We start from the raw sequence: 19063 nt of genomic DNA, 5'->3' as shown, positions 1-19063 counted from the left end.
TCCATCACTCAGTATATACTTTATCCTTCATCCAAAGGTAGGAAGTCAACTCCACGCATATTGCTCTCGGCATGACTCACTGGGTCTTCAAATGATATTTCTGTCATTTAATGGTTTTAGCAATTGTGTGTTGTAGTCGGGTCAAAATACCACCTGACCTACAACAAATTGCAACAAAAGGTTTTTCAGTGGTTTTCTTTCCTACTGGATATACTGATCAACAGAAAAAAAGTCTACCAAAATCTGACATCCGGAAATGGGTTAAAACAGTCATTTTTCAAGATGGCCACCACCGAGCTTTGAAATAACTAAAACAGCTATAACTTCTTCAAAAATTGTGATTAAAAACCATAATTGTTGGTTCTGGTCCATGGTTTTAATGGATCAGCAATCCACTGGTGTCAATAAAATTTAGATCTGATCAGTATTTCACATGAAATCCAAGATGGCGGCAAAATTCAAGAGTGCAAAAATCAATAAATTTTCCATCTGAACCAAAATCATTGAACACCTGGTGCCACTGAAACATTTATTTGTGAACATTACATAATGGCAGTTTAGGTTGCAATTTCAGTCCTCATCACTGTCCTCTAGTTCCACAGAGGCTTGATTTAGTGGATTGTCACAAAACGTCACTTGGCATGATCCACATGCAGACGTACACGGAAGCCCATTCTTTCTGCAGCTGCAATGGGTGTGTCACAAGCTGTGGTGCAGTTGCATTGTATCATCTTCAGAAGAGTGTCTGGTGCAGCATTCATGGCAGTCATGATAGGTACACATCGATTGTCTTCAAGTCCGCAGCCCCAGTCCAGAGGATCGAGGTCACTCTCCATCCCCATCCAAACCATGACCTGGTAGTACACTCGGAGCCAATGAAACTTGGTGGCAGATTCCGTTGGGGGAAGACGCTCAGGTGTAACAAAAGACTTAGCAGCAGCGACCTTCTTTGTGAATATTTTGTAACGCATGGCTGCCAGAGAACTTGTGCTCTCCCCACCAAATATAACGGTCATCGCTTGGCTGCCAAGTTTCTTTATTTCAGCGTGGCTGACGCCTCTCGAAGTGAATATATCTGCACACAATTGGAGGCCTTGATCATCTTCCACGAGTTTCTGAAAGACTGATTTTTTTCCTAATGCCATACACACAAGATGTTGAATCACATCCTGTGAAGGCGTGCAGGAATAATAGTTGAGTGCACAACTTATTCCCAAGAAGATGCTTCATCCGATTGATGCCATATACTTTCACATTGCTTCTTGACTGCTTGTCTGATCTGAAATATAGTGGTTTTCCATCTGGTATTCATTAATGGAGCAAAAGCATCAACAAATCTGTGTCCTCTCTGATTAGTGTGGTGGAATGCAGAATTGTGCTGTTTACGGCTGTCTTTGCAATGTCCACATCAGCGTCCCCCTTCTGCCTGAATAACTGTGCAGCCCACTTTCTTCAGCTGATCACCTATCAAGGAGATCAGCTGTTGCTTGTTACTGCCGACAGATAGGAATTCATCTCTCTTTCCGTCAAATTCAGTTTCTCCGGTGAAGTTCACAGTTGGATAGCTGTTGGCTTGTCCCCGTCTCTGCTGAGCGTTATCCTTTATCGAAGGGCCTGCACCATAGCCATCAAAGACAACAGTTGCTGTCCCATAGTGTTTTGTTGTGAAGTCCACATATGCTCTGGCTATTTTGCCATATGTATCTCCCTTCTTCCACTTGAGCTTGTGCAGCAAGGATCCACCATAAAGAACATACCTTTCAGTCTTAAGGTGTGCTGAAGGTGTGGTGTCAGGTGCTCCTTCACATGCCAGTGCCTTGGTACAGTGATCATTGACGGCTTGAGCGAGTTGAGGTTTGTCGGCCTTCCTCAAGATCTTGTTGTCCTCAAAGAGAGATGGAGGGTATGGACTGAGCTCAAAACTCATCACGCTCTCAAGTGACAAATCACCTATCTGGGATACCACCAGGAATCGCTGGAATAGCACACTGGAGTCTATGGTTCTGTGAGGAGCAACCTGGAGAGCATTAGAATTTCCCAGGGTCTTTGCTTTCTCTTTCCTCTTGATGGAGAAGGAAAACACAGGTTGTCCAATCATTCTCTCGATGATTTTGTTCCCAACAGCTTCATATTCATGCACGTTGATGTCTTCGCTTGCCACGATACCATTTATGATATTTCTCAATATTGGGTCAGAGGAGAAAGGTGAAAATGCATTCAGCTTTGTGCTTATCTTCGAGAGGTCGAATGCATGTCTTTCAATTCTGGCACCAGTTGCTTCTTTATGCTGTTCGCTTGGTGCGTATGTGAGATCATTGAAGTCCTGCATGGCGACGTTGACCTCAGATGTTATGGGGGCTGACATTGTCCACAATGCTAGGTGTTCCTCTGTCATCTTACTGCCATGAGTCAAGCCACCGGTGCTCTTTAGTAATCTCATGAGTGTTTGTTCGATGACTAGATCACAGCTGAGGCCTGCCCAAAACTGGTTTGTTCGCCAGATCACATGGAAGCCATTTTGAAACTTCTCATACATATCTGGGTGTTTTCTCTCCAGTTCACTCATTTCTTGTACGTAGAGATATGCGGACTTCTGGTAGTTGTAGTGTCCAGCTGCTGCAAATATTGGCAAGGCATCAGCAACAGCTTGCAAGTGATCCTTCCAAGACCCAGTGCGATCTGCCTTGATCATTGCCCGAGCAGTATGGAGCATTTTCTGATAACCCAGCCACAGCTTACTTGTTTTGGATTGTGCAGCAAGTTCAGATTTCTTTTTTTCAAGTTCATCAGTGATCTTCACAATTGCAGCTGATTCTTCAAGACTTTCAAGAGAGATGTTACCCGTTAGCAAGGACGAATACATTTTCTCAATCTCTTCTACTTGGAGCATGAACTCAGGATTTTCCTCCACTACAGATGCCACAATAATTCGATGTAGACCCTTGCTCACCAGTACATGGCCTCGGAATTTCCTCTGAACAGATTTTCCGGACATCATATGAACTACAGCATTTTCACTGTACACCAGTTCCAGGATGTTTTTGAGTCCTGTTCCCACCATCAACGTGCCTATTGCTCCAAGCAGATTCATGAACGTGTGAAATGTACCCAGCCTAAGCACGATCCCCTTCAAATGGCTATTCTCTGGTGCAGCACTGATTATCTCGGCAGCTTTCCAGTACAGCTGTTGATCAAACGTGATCACAGGCGGGACATGGTGTCTGATGGCCATGTTGCACAAGAAGTTCAAAGTTGACATAATGCAAGCCTTGTCACCTGGATACATATCAATCATTGGCAAATACAGAATGAAGGATGCGCCAGGATGTGTCTGTCCTCGGTGAAGGATGTGTATCATCCCCTGCCAGCCTGGTACAGTCTGCTTGAAATGGAAGGATAGCTCCCAGAAGATCTCAACTCTCATGTCACAGACTCGGAGATCTGGGAGGTCTCGGAACTTGATGTTGTGAAGAACATTGGTTGCAAAGCCATATTCTTTGAGATCAATTTTTGACATCTGCACAATGTTCAATTCTGAAATCTTCTGCCTTGTCTTAAGGTGACTTGATTTTCTACCAGGAGTCAATGCAGCTATCATACCCGTTCCATGAAAGGTACCTTTGCCATCAAGGGTGATTATGTTGTGATCTACATTGTCACCGGCAAACAACACTGATAGGTTTAATACGCCTGTTTCTTCAATTAGCAAATCGGGTGTGACACAGCTTGCCGCATTCTTTTAAAACCGCAGTACTTCACCATATGATGAGCCGTACCCCATATTACACAGGGTTTCCACAAGAAATTTTGACCGATATATGTGATGGACCTGCACAGCAAGACCAATCTGGAGTGGTGCAATGACAGCCCGAGGTCTCACTGCTTGTACAATGGCTTGTCCAATAATAGCCACTTTGCGTTGCGTGTTTTTTTCTAACGAACAGACTATTCAACAGATTTGAAGTGTATCTGGAAGGAATGCCAGTGCAGAGTCAAGTTCAAGTTCTTTTGATTTTGGGTAGTGATCAGTAACAGATGGTACACTGTTATTGATATCACTCTTGATCAGCCTTGCTGCGTCTCAATTATGGCCTTCTTTTGTGCCTCTTCATCTCCTTCTCGCTGTGCTTCTTTGTAGAATGACCAGAGTATGAGTATGTGTGATGTTTTCTCCCTGAATGTAACTATGTCATTTACGCCCTCTCCTTCAGCAATATAAATGGAGTCCCCATATCTTTCCTTCATTTTCTTCCTCAGATAGTAGTTGGTGTATGGAAGCGAATTTTCATCCAAAAGAAACTCTTCCATTTTGCCACGAAGGTACAAAGCAGTCATCTGTTCCTCATCATTCATCTCAAGATATGAACACATTCTGGAGAATGCCTGCTCTTGACCACTATCTATCGGACGTCCAGATTTCCTACTTGTTGAATCTGGTTCACTCCGGAAGTGCACTGGTACATCACGCCCAGTGTGGAAATGGATACTGCACTGATGATGATATATGCAGTCAGCTGCATGAAGATCTCCACCATAGTTCTCAATCCGCCCTTTCACTGTGAATGACCAATCATCGGACTGATTCTCACAACACTCCAGAATGGTTTTGGCAAAGTCGTCAGTCTTGACATGACTGTAGTCAAAACTTCCAAGGTCCACTGTGGTCCCACAGAACAAGCAGTCAGATTTGCTGTTGAAAGGCCCGGTCAACACGTGAACTTCGCTTCCTGGACGGTTTGGATGGTCCTTGTTTCTTCTTTTGATTCAAGATGTCATGTTGATTTATATACCGTTTACGAAAGTCCGTGTGTACCTTGCATCCAGCCGCCACATAAACATCGTCACCTCTCTGAACACTGGCTGCATTGATGCCATCGGCGCCCTTCTCACGAATTTGCACAACGTCACTTCCATCCTCAAGCCTCTCCTTGCAAATTGAACACCGATCTTCGTGCATCTCAGGAGCACTCATTCTTCAAACCTGCAACACAGAAAACAAAACATTCAGGGAAAGAGCATTCGAAGAAAGGGATAGGCTACTCAATCAGAGCCAGGGCCATTCCCCTGATATGTAATACATTCTTTTCTACTATATAAATGGCAGTCCTTCTGTCTGTCTGTCTGTCTGTCTGTTTGTTTGTAACCAATAAGCTCCTAGACCAGTGAACCGATCTTGATGAAACTTTACACACATATAGACCTAACATTCAGCTCCAGGATGCGCTAACTGGCTTTCCATAAAAATGAAAAAATAAATATAAAAAAAATAATAAAATTTCCATTTAAAAAATGGCTTTCGAATAGTGCGCCGGCATATTCATCGTAACAAAAGGCTTCATGGTTAAAAACGCTAGGGTTTTTTTGAAATACAAAATGTTCGTATTCATTGACTTTTTAAACATACACATTCTCCTCCTGTTATTTGAATTCTCGAGCTGCACGCGCACGGCAACAGCTAACTGCTGATAGATTTGCTCATGACAGAGCCAGGCAAGCGGAGTCAGCTGCAGAGAGAGAGAGAGAGAGAGAGAGAGAGAGAGAGAGAGAGAGAGAGAGAGAGAGAGAGAGAGAGAGACCGAGAGAGACCGAGAGAGACCGAGAGAGACCGAGAGAGACCGAGAGAGACCGAGAGAGACCGAGAGAGACCGAGAGAGACCGAGAGAGACCGAGAGAGACCTAACTGCAAATAGAGCGTCACACCGACGGGCGAGAGAAGCACAAAACTCGTGTTCCAGCTTTCTTGGTCCGGGTTTTGGCAGGACATCAAGCACAGTTGCCACTGCTGCAAGAAACATTGAGTGGCTCAAGGCCGCCTTCAACAATGACCTCTCTGAGGATTACGGCAGCATAAAGCCTTCCTTCCATAAATCTGAGGAATAAAAGAAGCCTTCCTAATTTTCTCCATACAACTAATGCCTTAGTCTAACTAGCGTGAGGAAAATAGGGCAAATTTCCCGGGTATTACCGGGTACTTCAGCTAGTCACATATAATTACTGGTAAGAGAAGACTGAAAACCCTTTTGTTAGAATTTGATAAATGTTGGGTGATTGCCTAACAGAGGTTTGATTATATAGAGACAATTTATTGATTTTCAACCCTTCATTTTTTGCCGCCATCTTGAATTTCAGGTTAAATACTGATCAGATCTAAATTTTATTGACACCAGTGGATTGCTGATCCATTAAAACCATGGACCAGAACCAACAATTATGTTTTTATCACAATTATTGAAGAAGTTATCGCTGTTTTAGTTATTTCAAAGCCCGGTGGCGGCCATCTTGAAAACGACTGTTTTAACCCATTTCCGGATGTCAGATTTTTTTCTATTAATCAGTATATCCAGTAGGAATGAAAACCACTGAGCAACCATTTGTTGCAATTTGTTGTGGGTTTGGTGGTTGTTTGTCATAAATTGACCTGACAAGATGTCCAGTCGGTGGCTGGCTTTGGAGGCCAACATTTATATGTAGTTCGCCCTTGAGAGATCATGGCCGAGAATTTTACTATAGTTTGGCAAAGAAAGTCTTTCTTCAAGGTGCCAGGTGTTCCATACATTGTCATTCACCCCCCCCCCAACCACAACCCCCCTAATCCTACCCCTTAACATGTCCCTTCCCCACCTCGCTACGCCATCGGCTCTATACCATATATTTCCACACTCCTCTAGTTATGAGTGCATACAGTATGTGAAACAATTATAAGTGGTGGTACATGTGGTTTGTTTCTTTAATTTAATATCCCTGAAGTAATCTTCATTCCATCATCATTTATCCATTCCTTCAAACTTTCTCTTTCCTTCCAACACTCGTACATGATTTGTTGCCCTCTGACTTAACTGAATTTTAAATGTTTATTTTTTCTGGTTGTTGTTGCAGTAGGCTTGGTTTGCTGCCATCATCCTGTGGAAAAAATGTGTCATCCTTGCTTTCCACATGTTCTTCATTGGAGCCAAATCCACTTGTACTTCCTGAACACAGCACTGAACCCCCACCCAAGCCACCACGAGGTCTTGGTCTCCTACCTTTTCAAAGCACCTGCACAGGCTACCGGTAAATATTGAATTTTTTTTGCTAAAATGAGCATTGCAAATTGATAAACATTCCCAAACGATGCGCCGCAGCTTGATCTCTCCAACATCCTCCCCAGAATCCAGTCCATACAAGCACTAACAAGTGTGGGAGCCAGTACACACCCCTGACAAACTCCAGTAACAACTGGAAATAAGTCGAACATGGTATCACCACATCTCACAGCACTCTCAGTCCCAGAGTATAGTTCAGACATCAGATTGATCAGGTTTGGTGGCACCCCACGAAGACCAAGAATCCTCCAGAGGTCATCCCGATTCACTGAATCGAATACTTTGCAGAGATCAACATCGGCTGCAAGCAGCCCCGACCAAAAACTCTCGTCTGCATTTGATGAGGACCTGAAGAACAAGGATACGGTCAATCGTTGACCTCTTTGGTGTAAAGCCTAACTGCTCTGGAGGCTGGTGCTCAAGCAGATGGTGGCGAACCCTATCAATAATTATCCAAGCAAAGACCTTGCCCGGCACTGAGAGCAGCGTCACCCCTCGGAAGTTGTTGCAGCCCTGGCGATCACCCTTCCCTTTCCAGAGATGGACAACAAGGCCCCTTTTCCATTCAGTTTGGATGATGCCTGTGTTCCAGGCAAAGCACAAAACTGCATGCAACGACACGAGTACAGCATTTTCACCAGCCTTGAGAAGTTCAGCATGGATGCCACAGATCTCAGGAGCTTTACCCCATTTCAACCGGTTCATCGCAGCCTGTGTTTCCACAAATGAAGGTGGATCACAGTTGGTTGGAGGGTCAGCAATAGGGATTGTAACACCCCTGACATCTAACTCGACAAATGGTGGATCAGCCTGGTGCAGCTGCTCAAAGTAACGGCCCAGTGGGCCTTCACTTCGGACTCCTCTGTCAAGAGCCTACCACCCTCCGCTCTAACTGCAGCACACCGAGGGAGGGGCTTGGAGGAAAGCAATGCGCGAATTACCCTGTAAACAGGATGAGAATCACTTGACTCCAGGTGATGCTCTACCCCCTCACAGATTCCTCGCACATAGGCCTCCTTGTCCACCCTCAGAGCACATACAGTTTTATGCCTCAGTTTCCTGAACAGCTCAGCTCTGCCATTAAGCCTGGCCTTGCGAATCTGGTCAATGGTATCCAGTGTCCCTTGAGAGACAGAATTCTTCTTCACTCTACGGTGAGTTCTAAGACATCCACCGGCAACATGAAGGACGGTGTTCTTGAAGGCACTCCACAACTCTTCAGGATTCCCCAAAGCACCCAGACCCCCCTCATCCTCATTCAGCCTGTTCCCAAACTCCTCAGCTACCCTCTCATCCTGGAGCTTGTCAACATCCAGCCTAGGCTGGGACGTTACCATTCTCCTGGATTTAAGCTGCTACTTCAGAGTTGCTGCAACAAACCTGTGGTCAGTATTGAGAAACTGAGCACTCCGGTCGACCCTGCAATTATGGATCATCCTCCAGCAACCATCAACGAGCAGATGGTCATTCTCCCTTGGCACACCACCAGCGTTGAAATAGCAAATCCAGCGATGAGCCTGTTGGCACTGAAACCATGAACCAGCCACTCTAAATCCACGACTTCTTGCAAAGTCAAGGAACTTAGTGCATTTCTTGTTCATATTTCCAAACCCATGGGGACGAACACATATCTCATAACCATCCCTATCAGTTCCAGTCGATTTATTGAAATCCCCCAAGACAAGAAGAGTATCTCGCCTGGGGCACTGATCAACCACAGACTCGAGCGTGGCATAGAATGCGTCCTTCATGGTGAGATCACTCGCCTCATTTGGAGCATAAACAGGGACTAGGGAAATGACACCCAAGGAGTGACGAATCCTTAGTCTCATAATACGCTCGTTAACCGGCGTTACCTCAATTATCGTTGGAATCTGTTTATTGGGCGCAGCTACAGCAACTTCTTGGGCAGGGTAACCATCAGAGTGACCAGACCAAAAGTAGGTGTAACCCCCCACCATGATCTCGCCACTTTCCTGTCTCCTAACCACAGAGAGTGCTGCAATACCTATGTTCAAACACTTGAGCACAGATGATAACAGAGACAGGTGACCATCCTCTCTTGGAGTTAGGACATTCCAGGCACCCACCCGAAGGGACTGCCTCAGGTTAACCCCTGAAGACCGCCGTCTGGTAGACAACACCTCAGCACCACTCAGCCACATACCACCGCAATCTGACCATGGAGGTTTACCCTGTAGTTTTCCTCCTATCAAAGAATGGGGGTCCCGAAGGCTTTTCCCCAATCCCATCATCCATGAGCTGTCCTGTGGAGGGCAGCAGCACAGGAGGTACTCCCATGGAGTGGGGTTTCAGATTTCCTTGCATTTGTTGCTTTTATGGAATGAAGTGGTTTACAGTGGCCAGAGTGCAAATGAACCTCCAAACAAAGGAAGTAACCCAACTGCAGGAGGACATCCGCAGACACAGTTGGGCATGAGAAATGGATGCCCATTGGCTCACAAGGAGCTCCTCCGCCATTTGACAGGTTTTGTTTTTAGTCCTGGGTTTCCATATCTACACACCCTCCTTACCAGAAAACCTGGTGGGGGAGACCGTTTCGTCGCCGACAACCCAACCATGAAACAGGTTCGTACAGGTTTACATGGTATCTGTAGCAAGTCACAGATCTAATGTGGCTTGACCTGACAATAAATTCTAAGTCAATAAATAATAAATGTTGAAATGATAAAAAATTAATACATTTTAAGTTATCCCACAAAAGCTCACAGTCGCAATTTAACTCTGGATAATCTGTAACAATGAGCGTGTCATGGATTGATATGAACATCCCTTCACCATGGGCATTGCAGTCTTTGTGGTCAACATTGAAGTTACTTGGGAAAACAGGATATGAAGAGATGCTATTATCAAGCTTAGATTCACAGCCAAGAACGATATCTGCCTGGTCTAAGGAGAGTGAGGATAAATATTTGATGTTTGAAAAATGCTTGAAAAATGAACCTTTGATGCTGGGGATGAACCGACTCAAACCTTTGATGTTTGAAAGACCGATTGCTTGGTGCTCCTTTCCCAACCTTTGCAATTGATTACACTGAACAACAAAAAAACTTTACTGGAGATGTGTAAAGTGATTTAGACTAATTTGGGTACGCTGATTTCAAAAATCATAACCGTTTTGCTGTATCACGTCAGGATTTTCAGTAACAGAAATATTCCCATTGCCTAGAAGTCAGGATTTCAATGAAATTTACAAAAATTCATTTATTCATTTATTTCATCATGAATGCTTCAAAATTATAGAAATTACAGAAAAACTCCACTAGAATGTAATTAAAAATGCTTTAGGCATTTGGCTTTGCGTTTGTGCTGCTCTGTGTCAGTTTCACGATGCAGGAACCAGCAGAAATCGCCCATCATGTTCGGGTTGTGCCGCCCTTGGTAACGTGTCTCCATGAGTGAAATCTCTTGGTGGAATCGCTCGCCGTGCTCGTCCGAGACTGCTCCCAAGTTGTCAGGGAAGAAGTTCAGGTGCTGGTGTAGGAAATGGATTTTCAGGGACATCCTGGAGCCAAGTTTCCTGAAGGACTCCAGCAGCTGCTGCACTATTTCTTCATAGTTGTCCGCGCGCTCGTTCCCCAAGAAGTTGTCCGTCACAGCTTTGAAGCTCCTCCACGCTGCCAGCTCTTTGGGGTTTAGAGTTGTCGGAAAAGTTTCGTCCTTCATAATCTGTCGGATTTGCGGTCCAACAAAGACACCAGCCTTGATCTTGGCCTCCGACAAGGTGTTGCCAAACTTTTCCTTGAGGTATAAAAACCCACGCCCATTCAGATCCATTGCCCGTACAAAACTTTTCATCAAGCCGAGCTTTATGTGGAGTGGTGGAAGGAAAACCTTGGCTGGGTCGACAAGGGCGACATGCTTCACGTTGTGTCGACCAGGTACATGCTCTTTTCGCTCTTCCCAATCTTTCTTCGTCCAGTGATTCTTGTCATCTCTGCTATCCCAGAGACAAAGGAAGCACATGTATTTCGTGTAGCCTGACTGCAGCCCTAACAACAGCGCCACCACTTTCAAGTCTCCGCAGATGTGCCAGTTGAAGTCATTGTACTTGATGGAATCAAGCAGCTGCCGCATAGTCTCATAGGTCTCTGTCATGCCGAACGCGTGAGCCAGTGGGACTGATGGTTTCTCGTTGCCATTGTGGAGCAAAACAGCCTTCAAGCTGTTCTTCCCCGAGTCGATGAAGAGGCGCCAGTCTGCAGGATCGTGATCACACCCAAGTTCTTTCAACAGACCGTTGATGTCACTGCAGAATGTCATCGTGTCTTCCATCTCAAAGAACTCAGCCATGTCTCTGTGACGTGCTCTGAACAAGGATATCTTGTTGTTAGGTTCAAGTAGATTCCACTGCTGCAGCCTTGATCCAAGCAGCTCTGCCTTCGCCTTTGACAGCGAGAGATCTCTTACAAGATCATTTAAGTCTCCCTGGTTCAGAAGGTGTGATTCTTGAGTGTCGGGTTCAAAAGGTTCATCATCACCATCCTCTTCACCACTGCTTACAGCTATGTTCTGATCAGCTGGAGGTGTTGGAACGGGGTTCTCGTCATCATGAGGCACAGGTTTACGAGCAGAGACGCAGTCAGCGTACTTGATGTGACCTTTATTCTTCTTGTTGAAGCCGGCGATGCTTGTGCAGCAGAAATAACAATCATCATGATGATTCTGCGGCTCACGCCATATCATGGGCACCGCAAATGGCATGCTCGCGCGCTTGCCCACCAAGCACTGAGTCAAGGTTGTGTGACAGCTTGTGCAGCAGATGTGTGGTGCCCAGCTCTGTTCTTGGTCCCCCACCTTACACCCGAAGTAGTGAAAGTAGGCGGCCTTCATTTTCACTGCTGTAGATATACATCGCTGTTGATCTTTTTTGGTATACCGACCACAGACATAACAGAAGTTGTCAGGATGATTGGTACAGGAACGCCTACTCATCTTTATCTGAAAGAAAGAAATATAACACAAGTTAACAACAATTGTACGAAATAGACATGTTAAAGACATATGTAAATTTCATTGAAATCCTGACTTCTAGGCAATGGGAATATTTCTGTTCCTGAAAATCCTGACGTGATACAGCAAAACGGTTATGATTTTTGAAATCAGCGTACCCAAATTAGTCTTAATCACTTTACACATCTCCAGTAAAAAAAAATTTTTGAAATTTGTTGTTCAGTGTTACCATAGCATTAATGATCCGCTTCCGATTTCTGGCATAAAATAAGAGCCTGATACTCATGCTTTGGTGGCAGTAGTTGTAGAATAGGGTGTTTCATATTGCAACTTTTTTGCGGTAGTCAAGTTGGCTACCCGTCGTAGCTTTCCAATATGGATATGAACCCCACTCGCCGATTTTTAGAATTTTCCTCCCAAAAATGGCCGCCGGCGGCCATTTTTTCCAAAATGGCGGCCTTTTTCGCGTTTTGACACAGATATCGACTCCTACACCTGCTAAAATACGTTAATTTACTTGATATGTGTATGCTTGTGGATGATTATGATTGCTATGTCTGCTAGCAGTCGGGGACGAGACATTAGGCATCCAATATGGTGGAAAAATCCAAAATAGCGTCCAAGATGGCCGATCTTTGGCCACTGGAAAGTTGTTCCCTCCGATGTGGGTTCTAATATGTCTAGTTATAGGTTTTTGGGTGTGCTGAATTCGTTTTTATGCTCTAAAATGCAGTATATCTGTCACAGAGACGTCTGCGGGGGTCATGCTCTCGCGATAAGAAGTAGTTCTTGCAAGTCCGAAGAAGAATTTTGAATATTCTCGTCCTCATTGATATCAGAAAATAACAATTAAATATTCGAAGGTCAAACATGTATTTATTTAACACTTACAGTATATACACAAATTACTAGTATACTAATGCCATAATGAATGTTCTAATATGAATTCATGTATGCGTGCCTATCAGCCTCGAGAATCAATAATATTGGCCATGGCATGGCATACATGGCTGTAGCGACATTTCAAATGAAAATTTCCATAGTTCAAAAACATCAATGTTCACACTTCGCTTCATATAGTTGAAATGAGGACGAGAGAAGAACCTTCAGAGTATAGGCTTTATTCCATTTGATTGAAGCCGCTTCTACGGGCACACCAGGAAATACAGACGCAGCATGGAGTACATAAGCAGAAAGGTACACACGCGCAACTAATCACCGCAAAATAAATCAGTATTATATATCAATCAGTATTCTCACCATTCAATGAGCACCAAGTGAGCTGCCGACATAAAACGACAATGCCCCAGGGACAATCCCCGCGGCCGAGCCGAGCCTCAGCTTTATCTCTTCTGTGCTCGAGCCGGGCAACATGTGATCACACGTCACGACCTTCGATTCACCACATTCTCCCCGTCTTTAAAATGTAACTAGAGGCCCAGCTAACGCACCATGATTACTTCAGCGCTACAGGAGTATACATTTCAAGCAATGCGAACTATCTAAACTACAGAAGCATACATGCCAAGCAGTGAGGATTATTTTGAGTTGTAGGAGCATGGTAATGAGCATCGATATATTATGTAACGAGCATATAGGAGCATGAGCATCGAGGATGCCGATAATCCCCTTTACAGATTGAGTCGGCGAGGGGGTATTATTCGTCGGCCTCTCCGGGAGTAGATGGCGGTTTCACTTGAGGGAGGCTTCCGATCCTCTTGGTGAGCCTCGACTCGTGCCGGAGATGACTCCCCGATCGCTCCCGGGTGGAACGCGGTAGCTCCGTCGTCACCCTTCTCGGGTGGAGTCCCTGGGGGGGGGGAACACCTGGGGAGGGGATGTCAGAGGGAGGTGTGCCAGATGGTGGTGTACCTGCGGGAGGAGTGCCTGAGGGAGCCAAATGTCGAACCGACACAGTGGTCTCCCTGCCATCCGGGAGCCTGACATGAGCGTATTCTGGATTAGTATCGATGAGTTCGACCTCTTCCACCATGGGTTCATACTTGCTTTGTCGTACCGGGCGTTTCATGAACACTGTTCCGGGATGGGTTAGCCAGTTGGGCACCGATTGGCCATCAACATAACGTCGTTGGTGAGTAAACATTCGTTCATGAGGAGTTGCATTGGTGGACGTGCAGAGCAAAGAGCGTATGGAATTCAGAGCGTCGGGTAGGGTAACCTCCCACCGCTCGGGGCCCAGTCCTCTTGATTTCAACGCCAGAGTTACGGCTTTCCAAATGACCCCGTTATACCGTCCCACCTGACCATTACCCTGTGGGTTGTAACCCGTCGTTCGACTAGTTGCGATGCCGTGCTCTAATAGGAATTGTTTTAGCCCGGCCGACATGAAACACGGCCCTCTGTCTGAATGTATGTACGAAGGTTTCCCAAACATAGCGAAGAGGTCAGACAGACATTTCACGACAGTGCCCAAGGTCATATCCGAGCACGGAAACGCGAAAGGGAACCTTGAATATTCATCAACAACAGTGAATATGTATCTGTTGTCTGTCTCGGTCGGCAGGGGCCCTTTGAAGTCAATGTTTAGTCTCTCGAAGGGAGAAGTGGCCTTGATCAGTCTGCCAGAAGCCGCACCATAGAATCTGGGTTTTCGTTCAGCGCAGACAGGGCATGAAGCATTCATTTGTTTAATATCTTCAATAGAATAGGGCAGGTTCTGTCTGCGTACGAAATGTGCCATTCTGGTTACCCCCGGGTGGCACAGAGACACATGGAGGTCTTGCAAAGCCCGACTGATTGCCACCGAGCAGTAGACCCGCGAGAAGGTGTCTGCAGCAGGGTTTTCCCTCCCGGGCCGGTAAACAATGTCGTAACTATAGCAGGCTAGGTCTATCCGCCATCTCATAATTTTTTCATTCTTAATTTTCCCGTTATTTTTCCCATCAAACATGAATGCCACGGATCGTTGGTCCGTAACGAGCGTGAAGTGGTTTCCCAGTAAATAATGTCTCCATTTACGCAGCGCTTCGACGATGGCGTACGCCTCCTTCTCTATTGCCGAGTGTCTCTGCTCGCTTCCAGAGAGAGTTCTCGAGAAGAACGCGACGGGTCGCCCAGACTGATTAAGCGTAGCAGCTATCGCGTGATCTGAAGCATCTGTCTCCACCACGAAGGGCACCGAGCTATCGATCGATAATACCACGGAATTACTGATATCGTCTTTGAGGTTGTGGAAAGCTGTTACAACAGCGGCATCTGGTGGAAAGTTTTTGCAATGCACTAGGGGATGTATTTTCTCGGAGTATTGCGAAATCCATCTTGCATAGTAAGCGAACATGCCGATCACCCGGCGCATTGTCTGCAGGTCCTGAGGTGGGGGTAGCTCACGAAGTGGGCGCAATCGCTCAGGATCAGGCTTAATCGTGCCGTCGGCTATCGTGTAGCCGAGAAGGTCAATTGACCTTGCCGAGAATACGCATTTCTCGTAGTTGAGAGTCAGATTATATTTTCTAGCAATGCTCAAGAATCTGTCCAGATTCATGCCATGTTCCCCCTGATCCCTACCGCACACTGTGACATTGTCCACGTAAACAAAAGTGTCTTTGAGGTTTTCATCTGAGATGATGTCGTCCATAACCCGTTGGAAGCAAGCTACTCCATTCGTGACACCGAATGGAATTCTCCTGAATTGGAAGAGGCGCCTACCTGCCTGGAATGCGGTGTAAGGTTTGTCTTCCTCTCGGATGGGAATTTGGTGATAGGCGCTTCGCAAGTCGATGGTGCTGAATATCTTATAATTGGCCACGCGTTCGACCATCTCGTCTATGCGCGGCAGGGGGTAGGCGTCGAGTTGGGTGAAGCGATTGACCGTTTGGGAATAATCGACAACCATTCGTTTCTTATGGTTCTGACTGCTGGTCACCAACACCTGTGCGCGCCATGGCGAATCGCTCGGTTCTATAATTCCTTCTTCCAGTAATCGCTTGGTTTCTGAAGTGATGAAATTCATGTCAGCAGTGGTATATCGCCGCGATTTGATCGCTATCGGTTTGCAGACCGGCGACAGGTTAGCGAACAGCTGGGGGGACGTTACCTCTGCGGTAGTCACGGCATTTAAAATTAGACGAGGTTTGCTTCCTCCAAAGGGTATTTCGACGCTCGTGTGCTGCTTGAGGACATTATGACCCAGAATTACGTCTGCGCACAAATCACGAAGCACCAGTACCCTTACATCCCGATGCGTGTACCCTTTTACGTCCAATTCAACATTGCAGTACCCTCATACGCGGGACTGTAGTGATGTGGCGGCCATGCATACCATATTGTCTGTCGGGTGGATTTTCCATTTCCTGCCCTTCACTAGCGAGCTGTTGACGAAACTTTCAGAGCTACCGGTATCAATCAGTGCCTCAGCCATATGCCCGTTAATTCGTACGTTGATGATAGCCTTGGATAGATTCCCCGGGGAGGCTGCAGTTAGTTTCTTTTGCGAGTAGAGAGCCGCAGAAGTGGGTTTATTTCTCCTTAGAGTAGATTTACATACCCTGGCATAATGCCCTTTCTTGTCACAATTCATGCATGTGGCATCTCTGGCGGCGCATTTATGGCGGGGGTGTCTTTTGTACCCACAAAAGAAGCATTTACCAACCGGAGCAGTTGCTGAGGAGTTTGACGTGGCCTGTGTATCCGGCTCCTCGGGTGTTTCTCCATCCCCTGTGTCTGGCTGTGTCTGTGCCAGTGGGGTTCCTTGAGTTCCCACCGTAGCAGCGTTCATTAGCAGCATCGGTGTCCCAAATGACTCAGATTGCTGCTGAGCCGTATCCATCGCTCGAGCCTGATCGACTACCTTTTCAAGAGTGGGTTGCGCTTTCTCTAGTAAGCGTTGCCGTATGTGGGCTGATCTAAGTCCTTGGATGAATGCCTCCCGGGTCGCTTCCTTTCGGTGTTCCTCGGCGCTTACGGCCCGGAAGCTGCAGTCTTTTCCCAGCTGATTCAGAGCTTGCAGGAACTGATCGATTGTCTCCCCGGCTGCTTGCTTGCGTGTGTTGAGAAGATGTCGTATGTATACCTCGTTCTTGCCCTTCACGTAGAGCGCCTGCAGCACGTCGATCGCTGCTTCGTGAGTGTCGCACTCCGAGAAGAGCCTGTATACGCCGGGCGAGACATGATTCACGAGGGCGGCCAATTTGTCGGCTCCTTCTTCGATGATGGTCAGATAGTGTGAGAAGGAACGGAACCAATGCGACCACTTCATTTCTGAGTCAGTCGCGTTTGGGTCTGCGTCGAACCTCTCTGGTTTGTAGATCTTGTCCATCGTTGGTTGAGAGAGCCGAGAAAACCAAATGGAATAAATTGAAATGAGGACGAGAGAAGAACCTTCAGAGTATAGGCTTTATTCCATTTGATTGAAGCCGCTTCTACGGGCACACCAGGAAATACAGACGCAGCATGGAGTACATAAGCAGTAAGGTACACACGCGCAACTAATCACCGCAAAATAAATCAGTATTATATATCAATCAGTATTCTCACCATTCAATGAGCACCAAGTGAGCCGCCGACATAAAACGACAATGCCCCAGGGACAATCCCCGCGGCCGAGCCGAGCCTCAGCTTTATCTCTTCTGTGATCGAGCCGGGCAACATGTGATCACACGTCACGACCTTCGATTCACCACAATAGTTATCTACATTTTCGCGTATGTATGAAGGAGTGATCGACACCTATGGTATTTGACACCGCAATTGGTAATTTTCGCTCTTGCCGATTCCAACGTGCCTACAGATGAGCGAGAAACGATGGCAAAGCTATTGCATCAGACACCTAAACTACTTCATGATCAACTCAGCTCAGGAAAGCCAAAATTTCCGGCCGTGGATGAGAATGAGAGTAGTGACCTGTGTCTCAGCAGTTTCATAGATGACGACTCGTGGCGGTTATTCAATATTCTTGAACTATATGATGCACTCGATGTAGAATGGATGTGTGAGCCTGCAAGCACATGGCCAGAAAGTGATGGTTACCAAAAATTCGCAAACTATGTGCACAATGTTCACGTAGTTAACGACCTTGCAGAGCGTGGAATTAAGTTGATTTCGGATTTTATCGACAAAACGAGGTATGAACAGCAAAGGCCAGCTTTGCTTCAAGTGGTTGAGTGGCACAGGCAGAATTATTCTGGATACACGAAATCCACTCTTCAGAAAATGTAGATTACTATATGAAGCAAAGTGTGAACATTGATGTTTTTGAACTATGGAAATTTTAATTTGAAATGTCGCTACAGCCATGTATGCCATGCCATGGCCAATATTATTGATTATCGAGGCTGATAGGCACGCATACATAAAGTCATATTAGAACATTCATTATGGCATTAGTATACTAGTAATTCGTGTATATACTGCACATGTTAAATAAATACATGTTTGACCTTCGAATATTTAATTGTTATTTTCTGATATCAATGAGGGCGAGAATATTCAAAATTCTTCTTCGGACTTGCAAGAACTACTTCTTAACGCGAGAGCATGACCCCCGCAGACGTCTCTGTGACAGATATACTGCATTTTAGAGCATAAAAACGAATTCAGCACACCCAAAAACCTATAACTAGACATATTAGAACCCACATCGGAGGGATCAACTTTCCAGTGGCCAAAAATCGGCCATCTTGGACGCCATTTTGGATTTTTCCGCCATATTGGATGCCTAATGTCTCGTCCCCGACTGCTAGCAAACATAGCAATCATAATCATCTACAAACATACACATATCAAGTAACATTAACGTATTTTAGCAGGTGTAGGAGTCGATTTCTGTGTCAAAACGCGAAAAAGGCCGCCATTTTGGAAAAAATGGCCGCCGGCGGCCATTTTTGGGAGGAAAATTCTAAAAATCGGCGAGTGGGATTTTTATCCATATTGGAAAGCTACGACGGGTAGCCAACTTGACTACCGCAAAAAAGTTGCAATATGAAACACCCTATTCTCGAAGACCTCAATGTAGAGGAAGAAGTTATCGCGAAGCGATGGAGAAAATAGGT

General features: G+C 45.8%; 2 protein-coding genes across 5 annotated transcripts in view; one reads left to right on the top strand and one right to left on the bottom strand.

Annotated features, from left to right (window-relative positions):
- Window positions 1-19063, top strand: part of LOC147013107 (uncharacterized) — a 145897-nt gene that overhangs the window by 89117 nt on the left and 37717 nt on the right. For all 4 annotated transcript variants that reach the window (XM_085854693.1, XM_085854692.1, XM_085854691.1 and 1 more), the window contains one exon: window positions 6877-7050. In XM_085854693.1, coding sequence (XP_085710819.1) covers window positions 6877-7050 — 174 coding nt within the window. The remainder of the gene's footprint in view (window positions 1-6876; window positions 7051-19063) is intronic.
- On the bottom strand, window positions 16168-18118 carry LOC147013108 (uncharacterized). Its single transcript, XM_085854695.1, has 2 exons — window positions 17550-18118; window positions 16168-17434 (listed from the first exon to the last, which is right to left on the bottom strand). Exon 2 carries the CDS (start codon window positions 17329-17331, stop codon window positions 16297-16299), a length of 1035 nt encoding a protein of 344 aa, XP_085710821.1. The 5' UTR covers window positions 17332-17434; window positions 17550-18118; the 3' UTR covers window positions 16168-16296.

Source organism: Eptatretus burgeri, chromosome 14 (assembly GCF_056783735.1).
Source record: "Eptatretus burgeri isolate ZD-2024b chromosome 14, Ebu_testis_v1, whole genome shotgun sequence".
NCBI lineage: Eukaryota > Metazoa > Chordata > Myxini > Myxiniformes > Myxinidae > Eptatretus > Eptatretus burgeri.
This window is presented reverse-complemented; position numbering and strand designations above follow the sequence as displayed.

What these genes read in the sequence shown, in the direction of transcription:
- LOC147013108 (XM_085854695.1), bottom strand. Translation starts at nt 17,331, where the DNA reads ATGGACAAGATCTACAAACCAGAGAGGTTCGACGCAGACCCAAACGCG.